Source organism: Panulirus ornatus, chromosome 47 (genome assembly GCF_036320965.1).
Source record: "Panulirus ornatus isolate Po-2019 chromosome 47, ASM3632096v1, whole genome shotgun sequence".
NCBI lineage: Eukaryota > Metazoa > Arthropoda > Malacostraca > Decapoda > Palinuridae > Panulirus > Panulirus ornatus.
In genome coordinates this window covers 3,675,193-3,694,732 of record NC_092270.1, presented here as the reverse complement: position 1 = coordinate 3,694,732, position 19,540 = coordinate 3,675,193, and the positions used below count along the sequence as shown (strand labels likewise).

Here is a 19,540-nt window from a genome sequence, read left to right as displayed (position 1 = left end):
ATGAAGTTCCCAGCGACTCCCAGCAGAATTACAAAATTCTTACCCTCTCAGACTAACACATCGATCACCAGCAATTCTGCAACAGCAGCACGGCAACACAGTATGAATTGAGCTAACCTCACCACTCGAGTTTAAAGTGAAGAAAAATAAACATCAGCGTTGCATTCCTCCACGGCTTTCACTGTTACTGCTGGATATCTCTTATTCTTTCCCTGAGTGACACTTACAATCTGTTCTAATTACCCCTCAAAAATGCAAACTGTGAAAACTAGTTGACTACAAAATAACAGTTTTAACCCCCTGAGCACGACGGTTCGACCCTCGACCACAACGGTGCGAACCCTGAAGAGCAACGGAACGACCAATGAGCACAAGTGTTCGACTCCTGAGGACAGCGGAAAAAACCACTGAGCATGACGGTACGACCCCACAGCACGACGGTGCGAATCACTGGGTAATGATGGCGTGAACAAGGCGATCATATCCAGGGTTGTACCGACGTGCTCCAATCCTAAACTATCAGGTAATTTACCTCTTCAACACGCTGTCAAAACGGAAATATGCTGACAGAAGTTCACAAGAAGATCATCACAATACCAAATTACTGGTGATGAGGGAGCAGTAATTCAAAAAAATGGCTGACAGGTTCTCTTACTTCGCAAGAGAAAATAACGCACATTATCCCTTAAAGATGAATTCAACACTACCAGACTTTGGTTATATAACAAAAAAAGATTATGTTATATAAAAAAAAACACCGTGCAATGATCATCCCATTGTTTTCTAGAGCGATATATCAGGCGGGTCGCCTGTGACGTCACGCTGATGTCTCCATTCAAAACAGATCTCCGGCAGATGCCAATTCGTATATTTGTTAACGTCCGCCAGAATCAATGGGATGACCTTTTCATTCAGGCAACATTTATCCCTAACTGGCAGGTGATCGGTCCAGCCTCCCAAAAGATATGTACACTAGCGATTGCGCTACGTTCCAATAATGAGTATCATGTAATACGTCCAGGTAAGGCAAAAGAAAAAAAAAAATCCTCTTGACCCCCTACAGCTTATCTATCGATTCTACGTTGAACATCACAGGCGATAATTTTTGTCAGGAAACCCCTACATTCCTCGAAGCAAAACCCGAGCAGATTCCAACACGATGTCACCCATGATGAGCACATCTGCTGCTGCTGCTGATGTCCTGCTTCACTAGCTCAGGGGAACAGGAGCTGCACCTCAACACATATGCAGATAGCGTGTATGGTCTTCAGAATTGCCATAAACACCTGAAGGAGGCATGAAAAGGTTTCTGATCGGCGGTCATACTTTGTGTTTGAGGGTTCGTGTCGTTGCGTTCGAGCGTAGTACAGTCGTGTTCGGGTGTCGCGCCACCTCTCTCTCAAGGGGTACATACCACAGTCCACCACCACAGTGGTAAAACACGTCGTCTTGAGCATGTTTCACGTCATATCACACGACGGATTTTCTCTTTGAAAACCTGCACACCGAGATATGTAGCAGCGTGCGTCAGTCCTTCTCTGATATCATATTACACGCTTGAATTCCCTCCCACCTGGAAGCGAACTCCAGCTAGACTGGCCGGGACAATTCCACCCTTTACTGTCATTTCCCATCGGGTTATCATCATTCGGTGAATACACTACCGCCAGCGGCAGCTTCGTAAATGCAATCCGGACAATGGAAATTGGCAAATAACCGGAAAAGGAACGCCCGCTCCATACCTGTTCCGTGAGGCGGACCACAACCGTGGCGTCCAGTGGACATTCTGGTGTGTTATCTTGTGCCCTACGCTGATTAATGCGGCGTTGTTATCCTACCAACGATATCATGAGACAATACCGCCTCTCCGTGACCCCCTGATAACCCATTCAATGGCGTAGCTGACTCACGTGTAGGGCACCCAATGGGGTGGTGGCGTGGTCCCATGTTTCCCCGTGGGGGCATCATTGACATCCGCCTATACGACACCAGGGATGCTCCCACCGCCTCTACTGCCCGACACACACACACACACACACACATGAGGAAAGGTTGTATTCCCGGATATATGCAGAACAATACTGGACCGGATGGCCTGCATACGCCAGGTGCATCAGGCATAATAAATCCCGCACAAGCCTCCATAGCCGTAACGTACGTCACCAGAGCCCAGCAACAGCAGCGCTTCTCGCTTGAGTAAGCTGAACACTTAACTACCAGCAAGAACTCGGCTGAAGTAGCGCTTCCTGCTGGAGTAACGTGAACATTTCCACGTGATGTGAATATCAACCGGGCAGCACGGGAACCTACCCTACCCTCAAAAGAAAGAAATAAAAATAAAATAGATAAAGAAATGCCCTGACACCACCGTAGCAGAGTCGAATCTCTACTATGATAAAAGGGCAGGACGAACTTGGGCATTACCGGGACGCGATTGTCCGGCTTCACAGATGTAAACAGAAACTTATCGTAGCTCATGCCACCGCATTCTGTCCGTCATGATGAGAAAACAATACAAACTGCATGACTTACCTCCATCATGAACATGGCATGCACCGAGAATAACCAGGAGATAAATGCACACACCGTTACAACGGAGGTTTGAGGTTGACAAGAACGTATTATTTTTGAGGGATATCCTCAGTGTGAGAGCTGGCGGGGAGGGCAAGATCCACACTGCTGGATTACAACGGACGAAGTATCTCCAGGCTAATGTGTAGATGCTGACCCAACACAACCTTAATGATTACTTACCTAAGCACACTCACCCCATGCTGGATCTAATTACTCACACCCCTAAATTTTTTCCCTAGTTTAAAACCGTATGTGAATCAGTGTTCGCACGTGTTTAATAACCAAGCCAGCCATGGTTAAATCTTTACATGCTGGCACGAACCTGTCCTACTTCCCTGCGTCCCAGTTCCAGACAGCATGACTCGCCATGTACAGCTATGAGATCAGCAAGCGATGGATGCTTCCCTTAAATGTACTCCAATGCGATGCATGTGTATGTATGTATATGTGTGTGTGTGTGTGTGTGTGTGTGTGTGGCCAAACGTTTGTCTAGGTGAGCCAAACTTCTGTCTACAAGCCCTAAACTAGCATCTAGGTGACTAAACTAGCGTGTCCGTGCGCCAGACTAGCGTCTACGTACGCCTAGATCATCATCATCAATTCAACAGGCCAGGACTTCCAGCTTGGAGGCTGCACCCCTCTTAAGAGGTAAGGGCATGACGAACTCCCCGAGAGTAATACAGTGCAACCTCTCCATCTCAACGAGACAACGCAAACAAACACTTAAGGAGGCATTGAACTGTCAGTCCAGCCACCTAACTCATGGCCTACACAGGAAATCAACATTAATTTAAGCGAGCCAAAGTTACACCTAAATATCTTTCGCCTCAAAGAACAAGTACCTCATCCATAATCATCATCTACTAACCAAATTCACTACAAGGCCATCAACCAATATTTGCCACATCACAACCAACATCAACCAAACGTGTGATGCCGCTTCACGTAACCAGCGATCCAACCACAGCACCAGCATCAAACTAAACCACCCTCCTATCAACCGAAGCCACTTGTGACATCACCTCACCAGCCTACCACCACATCTGGCAAACCACAAAACCATCACCAGCCAACCCAGACCGTACAAATCAAAGAACACACACACACACACACACACACACAAAGCCGTTACTTAAAGCCATATGAAACTCTGTCCCTCCCCACCAAGGAAAGTCACCATTCAAAACACGAATCACTGATGAGTAATGAAGGTACAGCTGGTCTTATCTCTCCACCATCTGCTCGTATTAACCTTCTGTCTACTCCACTGTGGCCGACGACATGTCAGCCAACCGCCCACACCATGCTAATCCCACCTTTCCCCTACCACACACTCAACCTGATCGCTTATCTTTTCTTTCTGTGATCTTCGTTTGTCTATATCGAATCACAGACTGTCATTTTCATACATGATATGAGAACAACCACACGCCCTTGCTGGCGTGGGTGGACGGAGCAGGACTCGCAGGAGCCTGAAGATAGGTTTAATCACCTGTTGCACGTGTACATATCTCCGGAGACGGTCTATTTACCTGCTGTAAGTGTACATGTCTTTGGGGATGGTCAACTTACCTGCTGTAAATGTGCATGTCTTTGTGGATGGTCTACTGCTGTAAATGTACGTCTTTGTAGATGGTCTACTTACCTGCTGTAAATGTACATGTCTTTGTGGATGGTCTACTTACCTGCTGTAAATGTTCATGTCTTTGGGGATGGTCTACTTACCTGGTGTAAATGTGCATGTCTTTGGGGATGGTCTATTTACCTTCTGCAAGTGTATATGTCTCCGGGGATGGTCTACTGACCTGCTGTAAGTGTATATGTCTTTGGGGATGATCTACTTACCTGGTGTAAATGTACATGTCTTTGTGCGTGGTCTACTTCCCTGCAGTAAATTTACGTCTTTGTGGATGGTCTACTGACCTGCTGTAAATGTACATGTCTTTGGGGATGGTCTTCTTACCTTCTGCAAGTGTATATGTCTCCGGGGATGGTCTATTGATCAGCTGTAAGTGTACATGTCTTGGGGATGGTCTACATACCTGCTGTAAGTGTATGTCTCCGGAGATGATCTACTTACCTGCTGCATGTATGTCTCCGGGGATGGTATACCTACCTGCTGTATGTCTCCGGAGGTGGTCTACTAACCTGTTGCATCTATGTCTCCGTGATGGCATACTTACCTGCTGTATGTCTCTGTGGATGGTCTACTTACCTGCTGTAAGTGCACAAGTCACTGGGGATTGTCTACTTACCTGCTGTATGTATAGGTCTCCGGGATGGTCTACTTACCTGCTGTAAATGTACATGTCTCCGGGGATTGTCTACTTACCTGCTATATGTATGTCTCTGGGGATGGTCTACTTACCTGCTGTAAGTGTACATGTCTCTGGAAATGGTCTACTTACCTGCTGTAAGTGTACATGTCTCACAGGATGGTATACTTACCTGCTGTAAGTGTACATGTCTCCCAGGATGGTATACTTACCTGCTGTAAGTGTACATGTCTCCCAGGATGGCATACTTACCTGCTGTAAGTGTACATGTCTCTGGGGATGGTCTACTTACCTGCTGTAAGCGTACATGTCTCCCAGGATGGTATACTTACCTGCTGTAAGTGTACATGTCTCTGGGGATGGTCTACTTACCTGCTGTAAGTGTACATGTCTCTGGGGATGGTCTACTTACCTGCTGTAAGTGTACATGTCTCTGGGGATGGTCTACTAACCTATCATAGGTAGTCACGTCTCTGGGGATGGTCTACTAACCTACCAGAGGGGTATCTGTCTCAAAAGGTGGTGGCGTACTCACCTACTGTAAACCCTGCAGGTGGCGTTGTTGACCCGCTTATCGGAGAGGTACCTCCGCCGGTCCTCGAAGGCGTCCTTGATGGCCGTGATGCCCAGGACGAAGATGAGCGGCAACATGGCCACCTCCTTCCCGAAAGCATTCACAGCCGGCACGAAGTTCAGCAGCACGATGAACAGGAAGTACAGGTTCGCGAATCTACATTAAAAAAAAAGTAGAAGAAAAGAACTTACAACATATACATACGTAATATATTACAACGAAAATTAGTCAAAAATAGAAAATCTAAAAAACATAAGAAAACTGAACGAACTTCTACAGTGCACATCAGCCTATTAATTCTAGTCAGTGTAAAAGAAATAAACAGCTCAATTTATTTACCTTATCAACAGTTATTAGTTGCTGAAAATCAATTATTTATAGCAGTTTCAAGAAACAGCTTTATAAGTGACGAGTCTAACCTATGGAACTGCTCGAAGAGGTTCTTGGGCAAGAAGGAGAGGATGGTGTATTTAGTGGTGCAGATGCTGTTGTCTGGGTACGTGCTGTTGGGATGCTCAGCGCGCGACAAGTGTGGAGGCACTACGTGGTTGGCCACCACCACCCGCGTCCGTGACTCCTCAGGCGTCTGCGTGAAACAAAGAGTGTATGAACATAAGACAGACACACACACACATAGCCTCTACCTTACAACCTCTCCATCTTAGAATAAGTTAGCTCAACACACACTTTAAGGAGGTCTAATCAATCCCTTCCTTCTATTTTTCCCCGTACTCCAATTCTTCTTTCATCTATGACGGCCATGATGAGGGCATCTCTGTGCCAGTGGCACCGGCGTATATATATTTCTAAGTCCATTATCAATCACGCTGATGTTCGCATGTTGTTATGTACAGAGGAAGCACAGCACTGCGACGCTGCGAACAAACACTGTTTTAATACGTGTTTCTTTCCCTACACTTCCAAGCTTTGGAACTCTCACCCCTCTCATGTCTTTCCCAGTAATTATGACCTGACAGGCTTTTAAATTCCTCCAAAATTCGTAAATACTTTCCTTTGTCTCTTTCCCTTTCATTGACCTCTTCATATTTTCAATTCAGACTTAATGTGGACTTTTGTCCGTAACTGGAGCCTCCAACGTATGGAAAAAAATCGTATTTTCCGCATAAATCTTACGGTTTTAAGTGTCCCATTAACATCAAAAGATATCAAAGCCATGTGATCTGGAGTGGGACGTGGCCAATCTTACCTTCTTCCAAAACATTAGTTTCTGCAGGAGGGTTCGCTTGTGTTGTCTGATGGTGTATATGGACTCAGACCGTGAGGCCTGGCGGGAGTGGCCCTTGGGGAAGGATGAGGTGCGGGTGACAGACTTCTTCTGCTGCTCCCGCTCCCGTTCGCGCTCCTCGTGACCCGCCGGCAGGATGAAGTCCGTCTTGGATCCCTCCCGCCTGTGGCCGCGTCTCCCTTCCACCAACTGCCCGTGGGAGAAGGTCCTCTGGTGACCTCTCCCATGAACCGCGCCTTCGGTCGCACCTCCCATGCCTTGCAGGGTGTTGCCTACACCTGAAGCAAAACCAGAGAACACGTGAGACATAAGCACCTTCGTGTGTTGGAAACATCATCTTAAGCTTATTTTCCCATTACGTAAATCACCATTTTCTCTGTATATCTCTAGATCATTTAAGCACCTTGAAAATCTATAAATAAACGAGTGCTACTCTAGTATTGGCTAAAAATACCAGTCTCAAACAGAAGCGTGTCCAATCATGGTGTGAAAACGTGGTCACAAATTTTCCCGTCTAGAATTTACTGCCCGAGCATATTGTAATTTTCCTACTTCATTCGGACATAATACAGAACACCAATATTTCATCTTACATTTCGTGACTTGTTCACGATGGCTGGCTGCTTGGGGTCAAATCTTTATCAACTGAGTCACCAAACCCATCAAGTCAAGCTATAGCGACCAATCAAATTTTACAACTCTACAACCACATACATCCACTGGTTACACTGGCCGACATGTGGAACTCACTGGGTCACACGAACACGCATTACATCACATTCTAAACACAACAAACGGGAACTATCAATCTTCTAATCTATGAATGTTGGTCAAGAGGTTGCAGGCCAACTCGGACCATTGCCAACTCGGCCCACTCCATACCATCTCTGCCCACCGTTATGAATTACCAGGACCTAACCTAACCTAAGCTGACCTACCTAACAGACGGGCCGAACTGGTAATCCGTAATGGTCCGAGTTGGCAATGGGCCGCGTACGTAGCAGCACCAGTACACACTATCCACCATACATACTACTCACCTTGGTCCGGAGGGGGTGGATCCCGGGTGATCATGATGCCGCCGTGAGAGGCGCTACGAGCGTGACTCCGCCGAGCCACGCCGCTCGGGCCCCCACCCATCGCCGAAGCCCCGCCCATACCTCCATGACCGTGGGCGTAGGCATGGGCGCTCCCACTACCGTACCCACCTCCGCCCGAAGCGCCGTTCATCCTTATGCAACATCACTCCATTCATGCCTGGAAGGAATAGAGATGCCAGGAATAAATGACGAGTCCAAAACACATCAAATACAACAGTTCCATGAAAAGGGGATACAGCTCTCAGAAGCTAAAGTGATATCACAGTAAGCATACATTCCAGGAACAACTGTCCTGAAAAAATAAGTAAAGCTGCTCAGTTAATCTTCGTGCAAAAGAAGGAACAGAGAAGGAGGCCAAGTGAGGATATTCCCTCAAAGGCTCAGTCCTCTGTTCTTAACGTTACCTCGCTAACGCGGGAAATGGTGAATAGTATTGAAAAAAATATATGAAACTTTAGTATATATCGTTTCACAGAAGAAATCCGCTTTATCAAGCGTAAAAATTCAGTGTTTCAATATCTAACACAAACACACAGACCAGAAGACCCTCTCATCGATATGACTGAGGAACAATGAGATATCGAAGGCATGAGGGTTAGAGGGTACCAGAGTGGAGTCATGCGGGGTGGGGAGAAGGTAGGTGACCCGGGTGGCGATATGTGTTCAATTCACTTCCTTATGCTATCATGAAGTGAGAGTTCATTCATAGTGATTTGGTAGATGATGGTATGTACCTTAAAGTTACCTGTAGATAGGCTATAAAGTTTTCAACATTTTAGCAATTAAGTCAGATGTACTGACATTCAAGAGTAGCATAATCCGATGAAGGGCACAATGTGACTGGACTGTTAAGGTCTACAGGGTGAACATTTTCTACAATGACTTCGAGCCCAACGGGGCGACCTGTGGGAATTATAGCTTGGTTGTTTTGCGCCTGGCCTTTAAGGGTATGGCAAAAGTTTGGCCAACTCCATAACACTCAAGGGCTGAAAAGACAAGCTCAAAGATTTATTCGAAACTTGCCTTACGTTCCTACAGCAACTGACCGTAAGAATAACCCTACCCATTGTGCAAATAACAGATACGCCGTAGACGCCATGGCGTCATGTAAAATCAATAAAGCAGCGTCTGATAGCTTTCCCCGCCGCCTTCTCGACTGCTTTTAAAATATAAACGGCCTAGCGTGATTTATGCCAAAAAGTCATCAAAATAATAAGTTCACCAAAACACTTATAAAGGAAAAAATCGATTTGAAACGTCGTACAAAAGCTACCATCTCTTTTGACACGGATTGAATAACATCAAATCAAAAGTATGAACAAGAGACTATATCAGGTATAAATCCATAGTAAAAAACATACTGTATCTTAACAGAACTAATATTCTTAAATTCTCTAATGCTCTTACCCTTAATTTTCGTGAGAGTACCCAACAATAAGGCTTCCCAGGAAAGAAACTTGTAACGACCTTCACAAAGCCGCTGACGATATTCCCCAACTCGTGAACTGCATCATGGTTACAGTCTCTCAACTCTTACGACTTGCAGCGATATCAACCAACACTTGGAAAGTTCAAATACACGATAATGCCAGGATTCCCGCCTGATATACTAAACGTTTTTGTTGGCTGGATTCGGTGCGAGACGAGGTCTACGGCAGCTGCGGACGCGTTCACGAGAGCAGCGCTAGAAACCCCACCATGAAGAACCCTTAAGCTGAAACTGACTTATCATCCTCTCATGGCCTAAATGTTGGTTAGAGTAAAGATGAGTTTATCAAAGAATACAAGTCATTAAGAGTCAACATCAAAATCTCTTGGTTTCTGGAAAATGATAAATCGGGCCAGTTATACGCCTTCATTTTATCCCTGGTTTTCGTGTGCTAATCTATATCGTTTTGACCAATGTAGATTCATAGCTGAAGGCAACTGAGCACTGACTGGCTCACGATCTGATCCACCAGGCTTTATGTACGCAAGGCTAATCCATGCGGAGATAAATAAAACTAACCTCATTAGTTCGGCGACTGACAGACGGATGAAAGAACGGAATCAAGAGCGACAGGAAAAAGAGCTTTGCTACAGATAGAAAGAATATGACGCTAATGACATGCCAACCCTGTTCCCCTAAACTTGACCCGGAATGTGGTCAACAGGGTCGGAGAAGCGCGGTGAGTGACGTAAGAACGCCATGATACCACTGACGCCAGCCGGCTTCCGCTTCCCGCGCTCCACAAAAACAACAAAGCTAGTAGGTAGAATGTTATCAAATAACATCGAGAAAAAAATCTTTATCCCTTATATAACAAGGCTGCAGCGAGGCTTCATGATACACTGAATAATCTTCAAAAAGCTTTTCAAAACACACGAATGTACAAGGCGTAAATCTGAAAAATATGTAAAAACAAGACTCCTTGGTGTTGTCAAGAACGTAGCGCTTACAGACTCAGTGACCAGGGCTTCCCACGATGGCGGCTAGGAGTTAATAGGCCACATCAGAGGGACCTCATATCATGTTGCAATACCATTTCTATCCTACATGATTCTACATTCTATGCAACTTCTTTTTTCCTTTATCAAATCATTTTGCCGTTCTTCATTTCCTATACAGGATTAACTCAACGACCATTTGTACGAATATAAAGCCAGTAATAAGCCAATAAAGATACATTCCTTGCTTACAGCCTCCACTGACCACATTATCAAAGCTTTCTTAAATACAGACAAGCTTGTCTGTTTAAACACCCAGTATACGCGTATGGCTACTGTACGGCAGTGGGGGTGCCACATGATAAAAAGACCACAAAAATGTCCACTGGACTGTTCGTGTTTAACCCTTAAAGCATGGACAGCGGTTAAGACAATTGGTTATGACGGCCTGCCCTTTGACCTGACCCGTAAGGTTCTCAGATATTAGATGTCTACCATGGTCGTGCTGGGTTCGACGTGCTGTCAATGGAATGAACCACGGCATATGAAGAAGCTGGAAGATACCACGGAAAGGTCTATGGAGCCTGGCTAGGGATGGGGGCCCTGGTTTCGGTGCACTGCAGATGAATGCGAGAAAATGGATGGGGGAGGAAGCGGCCTTCCTTCGTCTGTTCCTGGCGCTGCTACCTTGCAAAACACGGAAAACTGTGATGAATTATTGGAAGGGAATTGCCACTCACACTAACAGGTAAAGGATTTGTTTCTCAATCCACTCCCCAAGTGCAGCAGTTTGAAGACCACACTACTAGTGTCCACTTTCAAATGACGCCTGATTTCATTAAATAATCAAAATCCTTGTTTCTCTGTGATTCTGCGACGCAAAGAATTCCTCTGAGATTAACAATCATTTTTTTCCGATGATGCAAAACATTCAAACGTCATTTTCAACACCTGACATCAAACTAAACCTAACCTGGCTATCTAACATAGCTTCACCTTAATGCCTAACAGTCAAACACCAGCCTCACTAAAATCAAACATACATCCAGCCTAACCTTCACAACAGTACTGCAAAGTGTTCTGGTTCGTAATGCTAACAGTCTCGTTAGGATAAAGCATATTCAATACGTGGAGGGGTTTCAGCACTAACTTTCAGGTAAAACAGTGGCAGTGTTGCTGGGTTTTGAAGGGCATATACTGAACTCACGGCGTAGCAGCCTCAAAAGAAAGGACAAAAAATAAACGAACTGTCTGGTTCAGAGAAGCTAGAGTGGATGTTTTCATATCAAAAATGTCTGACACGGGAGGAAAACAAGAGAAAGATTATGAGGAATGCTGACTACACTTACTATACGTTGTTCAATCAGAAAAAAAATCAAGTGTAATACCGGATCCATTTTAGATAAAAAGATTCAATTGGGGCGCAATACAATTAATCAAAGGAGAATTAGTAAGATTCCATACAAGTGTTGTCACGAGTCACAAAGAAATCACAGTATAAACTTTTGTCCTTCAGCTGGTCATTAGCCAAACCTTTTACAATCCTAGAGTAACCTTATTTTCTTTCTTACACAGCTATCCTTCCACTCAAAACATTTACCGCTATTGGCCAAGCTCTGTTCCTATTCACTTATCTGTCTACTCTGTAGATTCATCAATACACCGCTCTCTTCAGGTGACTACAAAAGGCGTTAAACAATCATAAAGTAAAAAAACAACAAAAAGCTGGCGAATGTTGTCATATGTCGGTATTCTTAGACCAACTACTTCCGTTTCCTATACTTCAGTACAAAGAATCTCTTTGATGAACGGTTCCACTTAAGCATTTTCAGTGCGCAACGTAAATTCATTAGTACGTGTTGTTCATGAACAACACGGATATAACGAGATTTAAAACATCATTGTGGACATTTTTTTCTTTTTTTTTTTTTTTAAACAATACATAAGTTAAATTACAAACGAGGTCAGAGCCCGCTGGTGAATACCATTAAAGTAAAAGTGTCGGAGGCCACAGTGAGGAAGAGCGGCCTGTGATCCCTGACCTTTCGCTCCCTTGCGACTCACGGCCGTAACCCACAATCTCCACCAAGATCCAACAGGTAAGGAGTACCCAGGCCTCTCACACCACCCCTGGTCTGTTAAGTACCACCACCCTCCCGCTCTACCTACAGAGGAGAGAGTCCTGAAAAAAAGCAGATCAGAAACCGAAGCTGGTTGGTTCATATGACACCAAATACCAGACGCACGCACCTTTCCGCCTCGATCGCTGGCGTGCAATCCAACGTAGCAACAAGCTCAGCAGCCTTCAACCATAAACATATTTTCACTGCCAAGTTCACATCAACTGGAAGTGCTTACCTACAATTTGTTTCATTCATGCGAGGGCAGGGATGAGTAAACAACACAATTAATAACATCTGAGAGCGACATATATCCAGATTTCCCGATAAAAGCGCTGGCGCGAACCTAATATACCGTCATCCAGTAAATTACTCTGATGTAAAATATCGCCAAACCCCACCGAGGCCTTGAGGCCCCGCGGAACACACCAGCCAACCGCAAGTGTGACCACGTGCGTTCACCTCCCTCACGAGGAATCATACTCCCTCTCTCACCACAAACTTGAACAATTACTTACCATTTTTTTTGTCTTACATGCTGTCCTCCCTGCCCACACAGCTATCCCCTCCCCCCCCGCCACAGGAGGTTATCCTCTCGCGTCCCTGGAGGTGATCCTCCTCCCTCCCCGCCCAGCTCATCTCCCTCCTTCCTTCCCCGCCCGCTCTATTTCCTCCCTCCTCATCCCCGTCCCGCTCTCTCCCCCCACCCTTTATTTTTCGCTCTCCCACTCACCTCACTCCGCTCTCCTCCCCACACAAGCCACCTGTACTCTACCCAACTGTGCCTCTACCTACCTGCCTCATCAACCTTGGGTCACTTCACTTCGCCTATCGGCCACATGTCCTTCAGATCTGACAAAACCACTCACATGTCTTCAGCGTTTTCTACCATCAAATCAGTCAGTTTTTCAAGACTTCTTTAACATACGGAATAATGCCTCAACCGGATATCTCGTCCTCAACACTTCGTATGTCACCCTGAACACTGCATACGTCACCCTTGAACACTATATACGTCAGCTTCAACAGTACATACGTTACCCGTAACTTCATACGTCATCCTTAGCAACTTTACGTCATCGTCAGCGTTCCAGCCGAGTCACTCCTACCCATCCGGGTAACAGCCGTCAGCCTCAACGTTTCGAGTGGACATGTCAACCTAAAAGCTTCCAAAAAGCACACATCATCAAGAGCACCCCGATCACATCAACTCCGACGCCACTGTTCCCAGCGAGGGAAATTGTCATCGTGTTGGTTTTTCCAACAGTTCCTTAACTATTAACGAGTCGAACGTACGCGTTGCCGTCAAAAAAAAAAAAAAGTGTATTTCAGAGTATACTGTCCAACCACTTTATTTTTCTAAACAAACCACCATCGTCCTCAACCCCTTGAACACAGCAGCAGACCCTCGGGTATGACGCCGTTATGCTCATGGGTTGTGCCATCGTGCTCCGAGGGTCGTACCGTCGTGATCAAGGCTGTAACGTCGTGCTCGAGGGTCGTATCTTCGTCACCAAGGACGTGCCATCGTGCTCGAGGGTCGTACCTTAGTCACCAAGGGCGTGCCAATGTGCTCCGAGGGTCGTAACTTCGTCACCAAGGGCGTGCCATCGTGCTCCGAGGGTCGTACCGTAGTGATTAAGGCTGTAACATCGTGCTCGAGGGTCGTACCTTCGTCACCAAGGACGTGCCGTCGTGCTCGAGGGTCGTACCTTCGCCATTAAGGACGTGCCATCGTGCTCGAGGGTCGCACCTCAGTCACCAAGGACGTGCCATCGTGCTCCGAGGGTCGTACCTTCGTCACCAAGGGCGTGCCATCGTGCTCCGAGGGTCGTACCTTCGTCACCAAGGGCGTGCCATCGTGCTCCGAGGGTCGTACCGTCGTGATCATGGTTTTAAACTCTTCCAGCGGATCAGTCATGACCTTCATGTAACTCTTAAGAGGCCTAGTCGTCGTCGGTAAAGGCCTCCAGGCATCGCGTCCCGACGTCTTGCTCCAAACCCGCTGAACTAGTTCCCAGTGACGGATGACTTGCTTGGTACTCCGCCAACACTTGAGGGGATGAGAAGAATTCCTCCATTGTGGTTTCCACTGCCGCGGCGCGCGGTGCGTTCACCCTGACAACACCTTCTGTTACCTCCTCCTTACTGCTGCCCTTTTCCATGACATGCTGGGGCATATACCTATGAAGACTGTGGTAGGTCATGCAGGGCACCTGGAGGGGTGGAGCCCCACTCCAATCGTCAGAATGATACCCGGGGTTCGGGTAAGGGGGAGACAGTGTCGTCTGTCATGAAATCCCAGGGAGTGCAACGGAGTCCTTATATTGGTGCGGTTTCCAGAGGCAGGTGACCGCTTCAGGGCGAGAGGCGAAGCTGTTGGGGTTGTGACGTCCTCACACGCGGGGAGTTACTGCCATAAGAAATGAGAGCCGACGTCTGCTGTAGCTTGTGGCCGTAAGGCGAGAGGCTCGTCACCACACACACACACACACACACACACACACACACACACCTAGCCTTTCACCATCACACCCGCCACCTCACCATTCTCATTCCACACACACACACACATTCTTCTAAAAAAAAAAATCACCTTCACCCTCTCTCTGGCCTTAATGTCATCCTTAACAGTGTTGTCAAACTCTTCCATACATCAATCTTTTCGTCTGGTGTCCATTCATCCCCCCCTTCACCCACATCTCATGACTCCCGAGCAACCCTACCAGGCAACCCTTCTAAAACAAAAAACTACCTGCCCTTTCAGCACCCAAGACCTCCTCAATTCCCCAAACCCTCGCACTGCCCCACCTTGACACTCCCTGACCCCCAGTAGGCCCCACTCCGGCACACCCAGACCTCCAACACTCTCACCTCTCGACCTGAACCCTCCCCCGAGCCCGTCCGCCCCACACTTGCTGGGCTCTGTGCAAATGCCTGCCCTGGCGTGGGCTGTACTGACTGTACATTTTCCTCTGCAGCGTTGCACAACGCGACCACTTGGAGCTGAACTCCACATGCCCGGAGAGGACCACACATTCATTATACAGAGGAAAAGGTCAAGGTCGACCACACGTCGGCACTAACTGCAGGATAATTCTAAACAGCATAACATCTTACGTCATAAAGTGGAAGGAAACAAAAAAAAACAAGAGACCATAACCATGGTAATACAACACTTCCCCCATGGAGGATGACGACGACACGGCCCTGGAACAGGACGGTTAAGACCCTTGGGTATAATGGCCTGGCCCTTGATCTGACCCTCAAGACCTGGCCATTATACATAAGGACCGTACTGTCGTCCTAAAGACCACTCTACCATCGTGATCAAGGGTGGTACCGTCGTGACCGAGTCGTACTTTCGTGCACGGAGGCCGTGCGCCATCGTGCACTAAGGGCCGCAACGCCGTGCTCGCTGGTCGCACCACAGTGATCAAAGGGTTAAAGAAGCCAAGGTGTGGGTGTGGAGTGAGAGGGTTGGGTGCGGGTTCCTCCAAGGTCATCCAGTGCCATCTCAACCCACCACCACCCAGCCACCAGCCAGACACCATCACGGCCGGTACTCTGGCCCGACACCAACACAAAAACCCACCCGTTAACTCTGGTCCCCAACCCGACTCAGGAAAGCAAAGTCTCACGAACATTTAACTCCCGTAACGGGCTTGCGGACTCTTGAACTTCCGCGTGGGAACTACAGTCACATCCCTCAGTGCTCACCGATCGTCACCAACGACCATGGAAGGTTAGCTTTACCTTGTGTGTGTGTGTGTGTGTGTGTGTGTGCGTGTGTGTGTGTGTGTGTGTGTATAAACAGCCGATGACCCCTGTGAAAAACAGAACACGATGGAAACATGATCATAAACTGTGGTGGAGAAATATGAGGTTACAGTGACGATTTTCTGCATCTCATCTAACTGTGTCAGAACGTACTGTATGACAGGAGCACTTTTCGCCGTCCGCTGATCCCTACCTCCAACTTGTACACATTAATCCCGGTCCCTTTTTTTTGCACTTGCGCAACAATGATCCACCAGTCAATGGTCCATAAATCCAAGAACATGCTGGAGGACGTACACAATGTGCAGGATGTGGCAGCAACTCACCAGAGTGAAACAAAGCAAGACACACGACGGTACTTTACGAAATGATCTCAAGACTTCATAAGAACGAGTACAAATCACACCCACAGGACGTATGTCTGATACACCCACCACCGTCAAGGTTCAAATAACCAATGGAGTTCTGTAAGGTTCAGTCTTGGGGTCATCACTGTTCCTGAGGTACGTAAATAACGTGACAGGATTGATGTCTCTGGATTTGTTTACGGGGAGGAGTTTGCTTCCATGACAGACATATGGAGTATTCAGCACTGCCACAACCTCAAATTTGAGACAGAGGGAGACAAGCGTTACCACTAGTCTAAAACACAGTTCGCAGAATTCCACTCGAACAAATGTGAAGATGAGAAGACGGCTAAGTGAGGGCCAAGTCACTCCTATCATCTGCCATTCAACACATCATCAGAATCTACTACGTGTGACAGGCACAATAAGGTTGACATGGTGCCTAGCGTGTCACCAGAGGAGCTGCTCACGAGATCAAATGTGGTGGTCATTGTCAAACCACCGCCTTCGGTTACTCGAATAAAAATAAAAAAAAAAAAGATGTAATAAATCACGAGATAGACCTGAACCACTTAACAACGTCACGAGGGTGGTCACTCCCTGCGAGGTTGAGATTTGCTAGATAAGGCTCAATGGCTGGCGACGAGGAACCACCAGGCGAATAAGAGCCCAGCCAGAGAGAGAGAGAGAGAGAGAGAGAGAGAGAGAGAGAGAGAGAAACAGCAGCCAAAGACGTGTGCCTATGTCGCACAAAAAGAAGAGGAAACACAGACATGTCGAGAGGGAGGGACGCATCAGCCAGAGAACACAAGAAACTGAGCAGAGTCACACGAGGAATTCCTCCTACAGTAACGTAATGGTGCACAAATGGAACAAACCACGTAGCGTAACAGTAAATGTCAAGAGCACTACAAAGTTTCATGATACTGTATGGCAGAAGAGAGGTTACGACGGAGCCCAGCGAGTGAACAACTCTCTCTCCTCTATAGAGCAGATGGTCTATTAAGTAATCACAAACATCACACACACACGCACGGGGCAACACGAGCGTAAAACTCTCTCCCCGTATCGCACAATGTGATCACACACGCACGCACAAACACACACACACACACACACAGGATAAGCTCAAGTCAGAGAGTAAGTGTTGTCAAGGGGTCGTAACACAAGTGGCTCAAATCATCATGGTGAGTGCGGCCGGGAGGGGATAACACCGTGAACGGCCCTGACAGTTAGGTTCAACAGCCTGGAACACCTGAGGCAGGTCACGCTCGGCTTCCCAGGTCCCCGCTATGGCCTACGCCATCTTCCGACGATGCAGGACGCGACCTCACACTCCCTGCCAACGACCCAAAACTCCGACGTTTACAGGGTTAAGTTTCGTGAGCATCACCACCGTTGCCATTACCATCTTACATGTTTATTTAATCACGCACAAATCAACTGAGAAATCTATCAGTTATCCAGTTACTTACTCGTACTTTCTTTTTTACCTCACTAAGAATTTGGTATAATGGAATATATATGTATATTACGTTAAGGACCTCCCTATATCCATATGTGACATTCCTTGTCCCTTGAAGTCCTAAATTTGTAACCCATAGTCATATACATTATGTTTCTCTGTCACGTCGTCTGGATTACAAAAGTGGTTTACAAGGGACTATGTACACATTTCAATACCCACACACGCGTGCGAGCACACACACACACACACACACACACACACACACACACACACACACACACACACGTTTCTATCAATATACAATTGGTTTATCTCTCACCTTTGGTCTAGTGTTGTCCGATGTACTTCAAAGCTCAAGTGGCTTATGGCTCTCTGGCAAAACTACAACAAAGATGACACTTGGAGAAACGAAGCTACAAATTGTCCCACTCACCACTACATGATGGAAGCTGTCGTACGTGCGCCACATCCGTTACGAAGAAACACAAACAGCACTGCTTTCTGAGCACGGAGTTACGACTGACGAGCACGACGGTACAACCCTCGAACACAACGGTACGAGTCACTTGGTGGGAAAAAAAAAAAAGAAAATGGCCTGGCCTTTGACTTGACCCTGAAAGACGAGGTCAGGGATCAGACCACCACACCTAAAAGGTCGTATCTTCGGTACTCCAAGGATCGTCCCATCGTACTTACGGGTCGTGCACAGTCGCGCTCGGGGGAAAATCGCGTGTGCCAGCCAAACCCCAGTCCGGAGTTAAAAGTCGGGTTTCAAGGCTGGGGACGGGAGGCGCGGCGCACTCTACCACAAACCACGATGACCCACAACGGGCCAGCTTGCCTCTCCACCGGTGTGGTGGTCTTGGTCAACGTGCGACACACTCCCATCACCTGGTCACCAACACTTGGCCACACCACCGGATTACATATCGCTTCTCTCCTGACACAACCAGAATGGCTGAGCAGACATTCAAAACCAGAATCAGCTGACGTTCAAGCAGCTATATTATCCAAAATCGTGAGAGGATGAGGAGTAACAGTAGAAAATGCACCACAAGCAATAAACGCCTCTGTAAACCAACCACAACCCGATTGACACGAATGACTTGAATGTTATACGTCTGATAATAATAGAACAGACTAACTCGCATTTTACAGAGACCATTATTCCACACTTATTTTCCTCCATGTAACTGAGGCAAATACACAAGTGTTACAAGAGATAATCCGAGGAAACAAAATAATTAAATCTTCACAGACTGTTCCTCAAAACACGTCGTGGGCCAATGACTTGCTGTATAACATGTTGTGGACGTGATTCGCCTGTGATGCACAGACGCAAAAGATATCTCAAAATCTGTTTCCGCATCGCTTCAAGACCTTCCGGGGCGGATGTCATCTGTACTACGACGTAACACACACAACACACGCCTGTGATTCTACCATAAGGCGCCCCTTCAACACCACTCACCACAGCCTTCATCTTTCTCCTGCCACACAAGCATACAAACCTTGTTCGTTAGTTGTTGTTTCAAATTGGGAGAGGAGGGGGAGGGCGGGGGGGTTTAAGGCCTCCGTACTGCCAGGGTCATTAAGAATCACAAAAGTGAGATGATAACGAGACAGAG

At 46.9% G+C, this 19,540-nt stretch overlaps 1 protein-coding gene across 4 annotated transcripts in view; it reads right to left on the bottom strand.

Moving 5' to 3' along the window:
* Positions 1–19,540, bottom strand: part of LOC139763444 (phospholipid-transporting ATPase VD) — a 125,657-nt gene that overhangs the window by 88,474 nt on the left and 17,643 nt on the right. For all 4 annotated transcript variants that reach the window (XR_011716152.1, XR_011716153.1, XM_071689491.1 and 1 more), the window contains 4 exons: positions 7,711–7,927; positions 6,632–6,948; positions 5,844–6,010; positions 5,386–5,580 (listed from right to left, as the gene is read on the bottom strand). Coding sequence is in view for 2 of the 4 variants with exons in the window: in XM_071689491.1 (XP_071545592.1) it covers positions 5,386–5,580; positions 5,844–6,010; positions 6,632–6,948; positions 7,711–7,900 (869 nt within the window). In the remaining 2 variants the exon portion in view is untranslated. The remainder of the gene's footprint in view (positions 1–5,385; positions 5,581–5,843; positions 6,011–6,631; positions 6,949–7,710; positions 7,928–19,540) is intronic.